At 47.1% G+C, this 14,372-nt stretch overlaps 1 protein-coding gene across 2 annotated transcripts in view; it reads right to left on the bottom strand.

Moving 5' to 3' along the window:
• Positions 1-14,366, bottom strand: part of SLC15A4 (solute carrier family 15 member 4) — a 31,907-nt gene extending 17,541 nt beyond the window's left edge. The window contains exons 1-3 of one of the 2 annotated variants that reach the window (XM_023187242.2): positions 13,872-14,366; positions 4,803-5,098; positions 372-540 (exon numbers count right to left, since the gene is read on the bottom strand). In XM_023187242.2, the coding sequence (XP_023043010.2) occupies positions 372-540; positions 4,803-5,098; positions 13,872-14,174 (768 nt within the window). In that variant the 5' untranslated portion in view covers positions 14,175-14,366. The remainder of the gene's footprint in view (positions 1-371; positions 541-4,802; positions 5,099-13,871) is intronic. The other variant, XM_023187243.2, reaches the window with a different exon arrangement.
• Positions 14,367-14,372: the final 6 nt, after the last annotated feature.

Below are 14,372 nucleotides of genomic sequence, written 5' to 3' on the forward strand. Positions count from 1 at the left end.
CAGTGACTCCCAGAAACAGACAACGGCTCAAGTTTGAAAACAGAAAGGTCAATGATTTGGTCATTGTAAAGTCCTCTGGAGATCAATTGTGAAAAAGAACGGCTAGTTATCCAAAGGAGAAATTATATCAACAAGAGGGGCCTGGAAAACCCAGAAGCATACCTGTTCTCAGCTTCTTTTTCAGAGGCTTTAAACATAGTTAAAGCAGCCAAAATGACTCCATAACTAAAACCAAAAATGCCAGGATTCTGTAGACTCATGGGAAAAAAAAAAAAATCTAGTCCTAACTACTTTAAACATGGCCAAAACAAGTGCTAGGCTAAGACTTCATAGGAAGATAAAGGAAATTAAACCTGTTTGTCACCACTCACTTGGAAATACACTGTCCAGTAAGGTATCAAAGCCAAGAAAACAGGGACAATCTTGACCAGAGCTTTCACATCTTCCACTTTCTCTTCTGTAAATGGCCCTCCATGAGACATCTTACATGAATCAAACAGACTTTGTTTAGAAGATTGCTGAAAGACTCCAATGCCTTCACTTTGGGAAATAAAATGAAGGAATTAGTTTTCTTCCCCTCCCAGCAATCAATTATTTGGTCACAAATTAAGTTTGGAGGTAAGAAACCAGCTCACTGTATCGAATGTGCTTCAACTCATTCCATCACTTACTAATTGTACACACCCAACACAGCTACCTGAATTATTTCTAAATGTCACAGAATGTACTGAAACAGCTGACAAAGGGACTTTCTAGTCAACGTGCAATTGGGCTACTGTAATTCTAGCATGGCCGGAAGATCTGTGATGACAGTCTGAACCATGGCTGGGCGCAGCCCCAGCGCAGCTGCCGGCTCAGCAGTCGCCGCGTGGGGAGAGTCTGCAGCTCCACCGGCACTGGGAAGGACATCAGCTATGCCATTGGATAGCATATGAAAAAATGCACTGGATTGTGTGAATTTTTAATCAGCTAATTTATCAAACATCAAGACCTGACGACCAATACCAATGCTGTGAATAAAACCCTGCTGGTTTAAACTGAGTCACTGGCAGGACAGAGGCAGGGTTCTATTCTCAGAGGAAAGCTGTCAGCTCTCTGGTTAAGGAAGAGCTGAGGGGGAGGGCAGTGCTGGTGGTGATGACAGGAGGATGTCCCTGGCTCTGTCCCAGGACAGCAGGAAATGGGGAGTGCCCAGTGCACCATGCCCCTACGTCCTCCCTCATTAACCATGTGGCGTTAAAACTCTTCAGGGCCCTATTGCACCGAGGAAGATGCCTGGGCACAGAGTGAGAAGGCTGCCCGAGGTATGGCCAGGACTCGGACCCAGGCAGTCTTGGCTTTACAGCCTGAGGCCCTGACCCCTGCAGGACACCACCGCCCCTCCGCTCCCTGCCATTGCCCTCATATCTGCGGGTCACAGAGGAACATGCACCTGGCATTCCCAGGTACTTGTACTAACGAGTTTCACTGACTCCCTCTGGGCCCGCTTCATTATTTAGAAGATGAACAGGCCCCATTAGACAGCTCTGCACTCTCTGCCAGCGCCAAAACACTCTAATGGGGAATGGGCACCAAGGATCTCAGGGGCAAAACGGGAAAACAAAGTGGACACTATTCTCTAAAGCCAAGAAGTACCAGGAGAGAGTCAGACTGTGTTTAACTGTGGGAAACCAACAGAAATGGCACCTGTCAGTTTTCTAGTTTATTAACTCATGTCCCATTTTACTAGGGTGCCAGTATTTTAAATTCTTTATCTTATAAAGCCAACATTTTAAGTCTGGACATTCAGAGTGGGGAAAAATAAAAGCGCTGAAAACTATAACTTAATATTTTAGCCAAATTTTGGACAAGAAAACTAAGTTCGACTCAACAAATACTGATTGAGTACCTGCTGTAGGCCTTGCATTGCTCTACCTGGGGGCTAAAGGAGAGAGCTCCTGTCCTTACGGACTCAGTCTAGTGGGGGAAAATAATCAGAAACAAAAACACCCAAAAGTGAAAATAAATTCCAAAGACATTATAAATACTTTCAACTACTTTTTTTCATAAAGGAAATTAAAAGTCCTCTTGTACCTAATACAGATACTATCAGTGGTTTACCACATCATATTAAATATGTTTCACCAAAAACATTTAAATAACAAACAACAAATTCATTTTCACACAAAGAATCATTCACACAGGTTACTGGTTATATTACTTTAGCTTTACATAATTAAAATATTTAAAACCTGTGAAATCAATATGCATTTGAAGCTTTACTGGGTTATACACATTGTTAGGTACACTATTTTGCAACACACAAGGGTCCAACACGAAGCCATGGTCACAAGTGACACCCAAACACCCACAAAAGCCCTCCGCTCCTCCCCACAAAAGTTGACAAGCTCATTTCAGGACGCCTATGCCCAAGTCTCTGTGAAGGCCACATGTACGTGTTTGTATTCTCCAGGAAGAGAGTCCACTGGTTCTCACGGATTCCCAAAGAAGTATGTATCTCAAAAAGCTGTGGCACCATTTCTACTCTGGCCTGATGAATTGAACAAATGCGCCTTCATTTCTCATTTAATAGCGAGTACTGTATTATCTTCAAGACACAAATCACCCTGGACGGAAACTGAGATTGGGCCAGATGAAATTAAGTGTCACGGCTGTAAAATGCGGGTATGTCATGCTTCCTCATGGGCCAGATGAAATTATCACGACTGTAAAATGCGGGTATGTCATGCTTCCTCAGGCTTTGGGAGCCCAACTTTTTTAAGGCACCCTCGTCACAGTGGTCACCACTGACAGGGCCCTTATCGTGTGCCTGGCATCCTGCTGAGGGCCTTGCACACATCACCATGCTCAGGCCTCACTGTGATGCCATGAGATGAATCCATCTCTGCTGTACAAAAAGGAAAGCTGGGCTTCACAAGACCAGTAACCTGCCCAAGGTTACAGAGCCAGTTCATACAAACAGCAGAATTTGAGAATTCCTCAGACCATCAACTTTTCTGGAAGCTAACCCCTGCTTTTTTCCCCTTATTTTTGCCCAAGACTTTCAAAGACAATCCTAAGAGGAAATTAGTTTCCTAAGTAAAAGTAACTCCAAACCCACTCCATGCTGCCATTTGTGCGTTAAAACCCAAGTATGTCCACAAAACAATGCTGTTCTCTTGCAGAAATGTCTATGGGCTACCACCCACACAGATACTAAAACTTGAAGGCTTGTTCCTGAAAAAGACTTCTAGGATCTGAAACACTGCTTTTGTCTAATCAAATAAGGCCCTGGCAAAAGACTAGTGTCAGCTAAGATGGGGCTACTTAAATTTTTTTTTTTTTTTTTTGGAGACAGGGTCTCATTTTGTCACCCAGGCTGGAGTGCGGTGTGCAATCATGGCTCATTGCAGCCTTGATCTGACCTGCTGGGCTCAAGTGATCCTCCCACCTCACCCTCCTGTACTTTAATTACTAAAAATTCTTTAGTGTGGTCCCACCACTTGCAGTTTTGAATTATGTGTCTGAATGCCACAATGACCCACCAGCATTTTCAATAGGTCATCTAGACTGGTGAGATCTGCCACGACTCCACACAGGGACAGCTGGAGAAATCAGAGATGTTCAGGAGCAAAGAAGTAGGCACACAGGGCCTTTTTGTGTAGTTTCAATCTACCACGTGGAAGGAATATTAGACACATTGGCTATGGCTGCAAGCACATCAGTAAGACAAACACAGACGAGCCGGAGGGAGGCAGATGTGTGAGTGGGCCTACAGAAGAACGTCCAGCAACCCGTGCCGTGCCACAGTGGGCTGCACGGCTCAGGGACACAGGACACTCCAATGGCTGAGTCATCAGCCTTCCACCCAGCAGCCACCAGGCATTTCTATGTTGATCAAAACATTCCATGAGGGGAATGACTACAAAAGTTCCCAAAGCCTTCTCCGGAATGATGGAAACAATCTATGCCTTGACTGCACTGCTGGTTACACAACCTGAGTAAGTTTGTCATAATTCACAGAACTGTACAGATATGAGGGGTAAATTTTACTACCTGCAAATTATTCCTCAATCAAGAATAACAAAAATTTCTGAGTTCTTTTCTTGGGCTTAAGTTCTGGACTTTATTAACTGGCATCAAACATCACCAACCAAACATGAGTCACAGTTGGTCAGTGACTTGGAGGGCTTCTGAGGACACAGGCGTTTCTGTTTTAACACCCCAGTTCATGGCACTTCGGTGCTAACGCCAGATAAGTCCCATGAAATCATCTGGTTACCCTCAGTGCATCTCGTCATTCTGCTATTGCATCTTCCTGTCAGAGTGACAGACCTGACCGCTGTATGATGGAGCCCATGCTGACCTTCAGGTGAGAGGCAGTGGCTTACTTTTTAAAGATCAAAGACAGGTACTGACAGCATAAGCAACTGCTTAGTTTTTCATTCAAATGTATTTCAAAGCTTTTTAAAATAAAAAGAAACATGTATAAAGCATGTCTTCCGTCTCCTCGAGGCCCTCCACAAATTTCTACCTTTATCATCTGGCACTAAAGGAGCTTCTGTCTACACTAGCAGTGAGAGAAAGTGCGATGTGGGGTTAAAGCATGAGTTCTGGAATCAGGCCACTGGCCTGTCTTTAAGATGGGATAATAAGACCACACCCGCCTCCTTGGGGAAATGTAATGTTAAAGGAGAGAAGACATGTAAACCCTCAGCCCAGGCCCAGCACACAATAAGCACACAACAAACCTAAGCTAGGATGTTAATAAAGAGATCAATAAAGTCCTATCAAACAGCCTGAGATGAGAATTAAGTGCTTACCCACTACTCTGGCCCTCTCCACTTCGCTTCTGGGAATAGCAGGAATACGTCAGTATCTTGAACATGTCGGTGAAGGCACTGCCATCGGGAGGCTTGGTGATGAAAACGCTCTGGCCACAGAGGAAGACCACAAAAGCAAGGCCGACGCAGACAGTGGGGATCGCATAACCAGTGACAAAGCTGATGTTCTGCTGAATATAGGCAATGCCACCTAACGACAGGATCGCTCCCAGGTTAATGCTCCAATAAAACCAATTAAAAAATCTCCTAGTGGCTTCCGGACCTCGATCTTTAACCTAAGATAACAGGGAGGAAAGACACTTGAAAATATATGACAGTCTTCAAGGATGAAAAACATATACAGTCAAGTGGTTAAAATTACCGTTGTCATCACAACCTTTAGGAAGTGCAACACAATCAAAATGGTGTACACAGAAACGTTCACGGATCTTGACAAAAAACATACCCCACGCTTTTCATTACTACAGGAGCGGGGTAGGTTTCACTTAATTACACTAAATCCCAACAAATCCTAGAGAGTTTTTCCGAATATGTGGACCACCTACTATAGAATTTTTCTAAGTATCTGAACCACTTGCCTTGGAATTACCTGGAATGCTCTTTAAAAAAAGAGTCAGCTGGCAGTTGGTGGCTCACATCTATAATCCCAGCACTTTGGGAGGCCAAGGTGGGTGGATCACTCGAGGTCAGGAGTTCAAGACCAGCCTGGCCAACATGGTGAAACCCCGTCTTTACTAAAAATACAAAAATTAGCCAGGTGTGGTGGCGGGCACCTGTAATCCCAGCTACTTGGGAGGCTGAGGCAGGAGAATCGCTTGAATCCAGGAGATGGAGGTTGCAGTGAGCCGAGATCGTGCCACTGCACCTGGGCAACAAGAGCGAAACTCCGTCTCAAAAAGCAAAAAAACAAAGAGAGTCACAGGACCCACGCTCCAGACCTACTGAATCACTGTCTCTGGGGCCCAGGCCCAGGAATCTGCATTTCTTTTTTTTTTCTTTTTTTTTTTTGAGATGGAGTCTTGCTCTGTTGCCCGGGCTGGAGTGCAGTGGCCGGATCTCAGCTCACTGCAAGCTCCGCCTCCCAGGTTTATGCCATTCTCCTGCCTCAGCCTCCGGAGTAGCTGGGACTACAGGCGCCCGCCACCTCGCCCGGCTAGTTTTTTGTATTTTTAGTAGAGGCGGGGTTTCACCGTGTTAGCCAGGATGGTCTCGATCTCCTGACCTCATGATCCGCCCGTCTCAACCTCCCAAAGTGCTGGGATTACAGGCTTGGGCCACCGCGCCCGGCCAGGAATCTGCATTTCAAGCAACTTCCCAGGTAACTTCTACTCACAGGTAAGTTTTAGAACCAATGTTATAAAGCTCCATGCCTTACTGAGCTGCATGTGCGTACCATGCGCCACCCCACAAATACGCTTAGCCCCAAAGAGAAACACTGCAGGCGACATTTGTTCAGTGAGGCCAAGCCACCACCCACACCAACTGTATCTGGTCTCCTGAGAAGCAGAGATCTCGGTAAACTTGAAGCAAAGAGGAGATTACAGACTACAGATAAAACCACATGCTATTTTTAGATTAGACAGGCTGTTAATGGAATGGGAGAAGTTCTGCTAAGGGTGGGATTTCCAAAAGGCTCAAAAATCACTGACTTCCTGGACTCAAACAAAGGCACTGAGGTAATCACGCAACATCTAGGCTTATGCAGTTCACTAGGCTACTTCAACGAAGCCCAAGCGCTGGGAACAGGTCATTTGGGGGCAGACACACCAGAAGCCTTCTCTGCCCACCTGGATTTTTACCTCTACATAAGACACTGTGCAAATGAACCCTGTACTAGACAGAGACCTTTCTAGTGAGTTTCATTTCATAAATTTGTTTTTAACAAACTTATGAGAAGCTGATACTGGATCTCATAAAAAGACTCTCTTGCTGTCTTAAAAACTTCTATTGTCTCATTCTTAAGACACAGGTTATGAAAGAGTTAGAAAATTCTTATTCCAATAATAGATCTAGTTTCTGGATCCACAGAACAATCTGCTCTACTGAATAACAAATTCTCCATGGGACCAAAACAACCAATTATGGCTGGGCATGGTGGCTCAGGTCTGGAATCCCAGCACTTTGGGAAGCCAGGGCAGGCAGACCATCTGGGTCTAGGAGTTTGAGACCATCCTGGGAACACAGAGAGACCGCCATCTCTACAAAAAGTTACAAACACCAGCCAGGTGTGGTGGCGTGTGCCTATAGTCCCAGTTACTTGCAAGGCTGAGATGGGAGGATCTCTTGAATCGGGGAGGAGGTGGTGGTGAGCTGCGATGGCACCACCACACTCCAGCCTCTGTGACAGAGGCCCTGTCTCAAATGAAAAAAACAGATACAGTATGCAATAAGCACATGCATCTTTTTAGCAGTCATATATTTCATATGGTATTTGAAGCTCTATTTTTTAAAGATTAAATCAGAAGTGTAAAATTTATAGTTAAAATTGTGTGCTTCTCTCTAAAGGAAATAAAGCAAAAGAAAAAAAAATTGTGTGCTCCTCAAAAAGAGACTTGTTCGAAGTCCAAATGATTAAGCAAGGCTACTGTGGTGATAGGTAATTAATTACATACAGTAACACCACTTCAAACTAAAAACCTAGGTTTAAAACAAAATCACATATTCTCAAGAGTGCAAACTCTCCTCCTATCTATGACAATAATGAATAGAGGTCCCAGACCAAATGCAGACATCTCTATTGAATAAAGAGTATGAGGTGAGAACTTCTTAGACATCTAAGACACTTCTTCACTAGGACACAATGCGTTTAAATACTGCTCAACAGCGGACACCCATTCTCATGCTATACTAGACATGGACCAGGAAGAAAAATGAAAAATGTGAGCAGAGAAATGGTTATCGAGAAAACAAAACTAGAAGTGTGAAAACAAACCAAAAAAAAAAAAAACAGACCAGTAAACATAATATCTAAACTTAATAGACACACAAATGATTTCATAACTGAAATGCACTCGGACCTTCCCTTTCCCCACAGTGACACTGCACACACCTCCCCACGGTCTCACTCGGACCTTCCCCTTCCCCACAGTGACACTGCACACACCTTCCCAGAGTCTCAGATCTATGTCCTCTTCAGGTGAAGCATGAGAAAATCAGTATTTGATTAGTCTGGGAAAATCCTAACCTTAAAATGCCATTCATCCTCATTTCCTGTGTAATTGTGGTGGTCAGTTTATTTCAACTCCTCGAGTAATCCATCAAAATTACTTTATAAACCAAAATGACTAAGCCCTAAATAACAACACAGTGGGCATTTCTGTACCAAGGGAAGCTGGCTGCTGTGAAGGCTGTCACATGCTTCCCAGCCCCAGGCGGGCAGGCCACAGCCTCCCTGCCCATCGGCTGCATGGCATCACCGTGTAAGCAGCAGCCACATGCCCTACCAAGAGCAAACAAGGTTTTCACATGACTGGTCAAATGATACCACCAAAATCAATTTGGAGAAGAAAAGCTAAAAGAATAGAATTGTGTACAGCACACCAAACAGTTGGCTGACAGAAGAATTCCTTAAAGTGGAGTGTCAGTTTTTCCTCTGGAAAAAAAAATGCATCATTTGCTCTGTTTATCCGTAACATAAGATTTTCTTCTTTCAGGACACTATTTCAAGTAATCCATTCACCAAGAACGAGGGTGACTTTTGGAAAAGGTGCGGCACTGGGGGAAGATTCGGGGTTGACATGATTTACATGAACATACATCTCCCTTGGACCCACGGCTCACACACCCTCTAAAGACACCAGCGAGGCCTCCTCCCCAAAGCCACGCAGCCTCACCCCATGGTCTCTCCTATCAGAACGTTTCCCAGAGGCTCTACCTGGGAGATGAAGAGGCAAGTGACAAAGAACCATAAAAAGCACCTTAAAAATACAAATAGGTTTCCTCTCCCTGAGAAGGACCAACCCAGGACAATTTAACCCTCGCCTGGGGCACAGCAGAGTGTGCTTCAGGCCTGCACACCTCAGGGTCCCCAGCCAGGCCTCCTGCCATGAAGCAGTGGCACCAGGACAGGGACCTGCCACCTGGCCACAGGCGAGCACCCTGGCATAAGGGCACTCTTCCCCTCAAATGCTTTTTCACTCTGATTCACATACCGAAAAACTTACCCTGTAAAAGTGTACAATTCAGTAGTGCTTAGTATATTCAGAGATGTACATCCATCACTGCCATCCAAGTCCACATTCTCATCATACCAACAGGAACTCCTGTTCCCTTTAAGTCACTCCCACGCCCCTCTCCCGGCCCCTGGCAACCCTTAATCTGCTTCCAGTCTCTGTGGACTCGCCTCTTCTGGGCATTCCACATCAATGGAATCACACAACTGGAGTCTTGTGTGTCTGGCTTCCTACACTCAGTGGAACGTTTTCGAGGCCCATCAGTACTTTGTTTCTTTTTTAATGGCTTAAAAATACTCCATTGTATGGATATACAACCTTGAGTTTATACACTCATCAGTGAACATTTTCTCATATTTTCATTAAAAAACAGTCCAAATGTATAGAAAAGCTGAATTGCAAAATGCACACTTCCCTACCCTTCACTTGGAACCTCAGCACTCTTTTTTGTGTACATAAAGAATACTGGCCGAGCACGGTGGCTCATGCCTGTCATACCAGAACTTTGGGAGGCTGAGGTGGGTAGATCACCTGAGGTCAGGAGTTTGAGATCAACCTGGCCAACATGGTGAAACCCCTGTCTCTATTAAAAATACAAAAATTAGACAGGCGTGGTGGCTCACACCTGTAGTCCCAGCTACTCAGGGGGCTGAGGCACGAGAATAGCTTGAATCCAGGAGGCAGAGGTTGCAGTGAGCTGAGATCACACCACTGCACCCCAGCCTGGACAACAGAATGAGACTGGGTCTTAAAAAAAATACTTCTGGGTGATCTATTTACAGATAAGCTCCAGCAACCTATTTCATGCCCAAAATTTCATCATGAATCTCCTGGAAATAAGGACATTCTTTTTATGGCAGTGAGATTACCACACCTAAGAAAGGCAACATTGGTCCGTTATTAGCTAATAGGTGATCTGCAAACGATCCCAAGCATCCGAGAAGAATGGCCACGAAAGCAGCTGGGATCCAATCACTCAGCACACGTTGCAGGGGGCGGCCAGGTCTCCCGAGTTCACCCACAAGGTCCCCTTTACCCATGACAGTGTTACATCGGAAGAGATTAGGCCAGCTACCTTGTGGAAGAAGGCACATCTCCTTTCAACATCCACATTTAATTGTGGACAAAAGAGCATATACTCTGTCAGATTCATTTGAGATAACTGAGCACCATTTCCTCCTCATTTTAAGAAGTACCAATTACTCGCCTATTATCTCCTGGAGAGCACCAGCTTTTAAGTCAGGCTGCCAGGGCCCCAAACGAGCTCCCATAGGCACTTGCTGTGCAGCCTTAGCAGCCAACCCTTTAGGCCTCTGTTCCCTGTATAACAGGCATGACTGGCTGGGTGCGGTGGCTCGGGCCTGTGATCCCAGCAGTTTGGGAGGCCGAGGTACGTGGATCACCCGAGGTTGGGAGTTTGAGACCAGCCTGACCGACATGGGAGAAACCCCATCTCTTCTAAAAATACAAAATCAGCCGGGTGTGGTGATGCACGCCTGTAATCCCAGCTACTTGGGAGGCTGAGGCAGGAGAATCGCTTGAACCTGGGAGGCAGAGGTTGTGGTGAGCCGAGATCGTACCACTGCACTCCAGCCTAGGCAACAAGAGCAAAACTCCATTTCAAAAAAGAAATAAAGAAAGTGAAAGTTCTTGTATGGCATAGATATGAATTCCTTCCTCTGGTAATAATTAGGTTATTCCAGGAAGAACAATGTCATTCTTTAAAGTAAAATATATATATAAAGGCATAACTGCAGCACATACACCATCAACTGTTGCGAGGCTTAAGTAAGATCATGTGGGAAAAGCACAAGTAAGAGGCAAAATAGAAGCTTTCAAGTCCACTTGTGTGGCATGGCCAAGTCTTCAAAAGATAGAGGCTGACTGTGCTACCAGTCCCGCTCCTTCATGAGCCAATGGCACCTCAAGGCTGAGAGCCTGGGTCCTGAGATCCAGCCCTGAAGAACCATTACGGAACGCACGCACAATGGGCCCATCTTAGTGCAGTGGTTAAAAAAGAATCAGAACTGGAATGGAAGTCCAGCTTGACCACTCACTACCTATAGGCAGTAAGAAAGTGATCTGTTTTTGTGCCTGTTTCCTCATCAATAAAATGGATCTAAGACTCCTGTGAGGTTCAGATTTGGTCATGTATGTAAAGCATAAGTCACTGTACAAAAAACCCAGTTCCAATTCAGTACCTTAGAAGACTATCATTTCTTTTTTTTTTTTTTTTAGAATTAAAATAGTTTTATTTTATTCTAGTAGGAAGACTATCATTTCTAACATTATTCTAAGGTGTCTCCTGACTAATGGATAGCCTTACACAGGCAGAGTGAAGCTCACATTCAAAGGACAGGCTTTTGAATCCTGGCTCAGTCACATACAAGCTGTGTACCTTTGGGCCAATGATTAAGCCTCTCAAGCCTCAGTTTCCTCATCAGTAAAATGGGCACCGTACGTGTCAGGTAGACTAACCAAGCAGTCTTGTAGATATGTGGCATACGTGTCATGTGGACTCACCAAATACTGTACTTAGCAAGCACTGTGCCTGGTGCACAGTAAGCTCTCAGTAAATGTTCCTAAAAAACAGGCACTCACAGATCCTTAGGCAAAAGCCTAAGAGTCGCCTTCCCTACTGCTCACATGCCATGGTTTCGATGTCTGACCCTCCAAATCTCAAAAGAAATGTGATCCCCAGTGCTGCTGGTGGGGCCTACTGTTTGGGTCATGGGGACAGATCCCTGAAGAAAGGCTCAGGGCTGTCGCAGTTAGGAGTGAACTTTCCTGTGACAGAGGTTATTTACAAGCCTAGCAGCTCCCTCCCCTCTCTCACTTCCTCTAGCGCATGTGATCTCCACACAGCTGGCTCCCATTCACAAGGCCCTCACCAGAGCAGATGCTGGCGCCCTGCTTCTTGTACAGCCTGCAGAACTCTAAACCAAATAAACCTCTTTTCATTATAGATGACCGAGCCTCAGGTATTCCTATATAGCAACACAAACAGGGACTAGACAACCCACCAGTACTTCCTACCCGTTTTACTTCCACAGCTGAACTCCACCCACCTCCACCGCCTCCACTCTACTTAGGAGAGACTCCTACCTCATATCCCCAATGTCACCACTTCCTACACAACCCATTCTCTACAACAAGCATCTGCACACTTCTGTGAAGGGGCAGGCAGTTCACGCTTTGAGTTTTATGAGACATTCCATCTCCATCACAGTTCCTCAACTCTGCCACTGCTTAGTGAAAGCAGTCCCAGCATAGTGGCTGTGTGGCAGAAACAGGTGGGGCTGTGTTCCAACAACGCTTTATTTATGGAGACTGAAATCTGATTTTCATAAAATTTTCACTCCCCACAAATTATCCTGTTTCCGACCACTTAAAAATGTAAGAACCGGCTGGGTGCCAGGGCTCATGCCTGTAATCCCACCACTTTGGGAGGCCGACGCAGGCGGATCACGAGATCAAGAGATCAAGACCATTCTGGCCAACATGGTGACAGCCCCGTCTCTACTAGAAATACAAAAATTAGCTGGGCATGGTAGTGTGCACGTGCAGTCTCAGCTACTCAGGAGGCTGAGGCAGGAGAATCGCTTGAACCCGAGAGGCGGAGGTTGCGGTGAGCTGAGATCCTGCCACTGCACTCCAATCTGGCAACAGAGCGAGACTCCGTCTCAACAAAAGAAAAAAAAAGAAAGAAAGAAAACATTTAAGAACCATTCTTAGCTTGTGAATCCTCAGAAAAGAAGAAGTAGACCTGACCTGCTACCCCAGCTGTAGTGCCTGCTCTGCACATGACATAAATAGTATCACTCCCTGCTGGAACCCAGTAAAGCTCCCGACTGCATCCCAAACGCTTTAACACTCCTCATGTGATCCGGCCCCAGCCTTCCACCTCACTTCCCACTTTTTTAATATTTTCTGAAATGATCTGAGTTTGCTATTGCTCTTAAAGGCTGCCTATTCTGCATATAATACTTGGTGGCCATTTCCTTTGCCCTCCTGAAGAGCTGCAGTGGTTCCTCCCTCACTTCTTGGCAGTTACAGTGGCAGGGGAGCAGCTCAATGCTAACTTGATGCAAACTCATTTCCATCTGAGCTTTCCTATCCAACCTAGCCCAAAACTCCTTTAAAGCCACAAAGACGCAATATGAGTGTTTTCCCACTTCCTTGTAAAGGAAGCTAAGGCAACAATAGCGGCTTCCCTTCCCTCAGTTTCCCGGCCCGGGGCCCTGCCCCTGCGAAGAATCCCCATGTCTGGAAACCTCCTCAAACTGCTCTTTCCCAGCCTTGTGGTCTCACCTTACACGGCCTGAACATAGAGAGAGTTCCTTTCATTTAATAATTTTTATTTTTACTTTTTTATTTGGCGACAGTCGCGCTCTGTCGTCCAGGCTGGAGTGCAGTGGCGCGATCTCGGCTTGTACTGCCTCCCGGCTGCAAGCGATTCTCCTGCCTCAGCCTCCCGACTAGCTGGGATAACAGGCGCCCGCCTCCACGCCCGGCTAATTTTTGTATTTTTAGCCAGCCTGGTCAGGCTGGTCTCGAACTTCTGACCTCAGGTGATCCACCCGCCTTGGTCTCCCAAAGTGCTGGGATTACAGGCGTGAGCCACCGCGCCCGGCCTCTCTTTTCTTTAAAGCCACTGTGGCCATCACTGACCCCGCCCCAGGCAAACCCCTTCCAGCACCTATCACACCGGTCCCTCCAGTCTTGGCCCACCTGCTGGCGGGCTTCCTCTGCACTAGACAGAAGTCCCCGGGGCAAGGGGCTCCCTCTGGGGCCGGGGCACGGACTAGGGCTGGAGAAGAGGCTGGGGCCAGGCAGGGGCTGGACAAGCACAGGGCAGCGTGGGGGCGCGGCTCACCTGGTCGGCGCCGAAGGGCGTGATGTTGGCCTTGACGGTGGCCACGCCCAGGCCCACCAGCACCAGCCCCGCGAAGGTGGCCGGTGCGCAGCAGCGGCCGGCGGCGTCGGGACCGGGCGCCGAGCAGTTGAGCAGGCGCGCGGAACCGCAGAGCGCGGTTCCGGTGGCGGGCGCGGCCAGCAGCGGGAAGGCCAGCATGCCCAGCAGGTAGAGCGCCAGGCTCAGCAGGATGGCGCGCGCCCGGCCCAGCCGCGCGTCGGCCAGCCAGCCTCCGAACGGCGAGCCCAGGTAGGTGAGGCCCATGAAGAGCAGCAGCGCCTGGCTGGCCTGCGCGCCCTCCCAGCAGAACGGCGCCCCGTTCAGGAATAGCACCAGGTTGGACGTGATGCCGTAGAAAGCGGCGCGCTCCAGCAACTCCGTCAGCAGCACGGCCCCGCACGCCGCGCGGCGGCCCGCGAACGCCCCAGCCGCCGCCGCGGCCGCCGCCGCCCGCCGCGCGCC

This window comes from Piliocolobus tephrosceles, chromosome 10 (assembly GCF_002776525.5).
Source record: "Piliocolobus tephrosceles isolate RC106 chromosome 10, ASM277652v3, whole genome shotgun sequence".
Lineage (NCBI taxonomy): Eukaryota > Metazoa > Chordata > Mammalia > Primates > Cercopithecidae > Piliocolobus > Piliocolobus tephrosceles.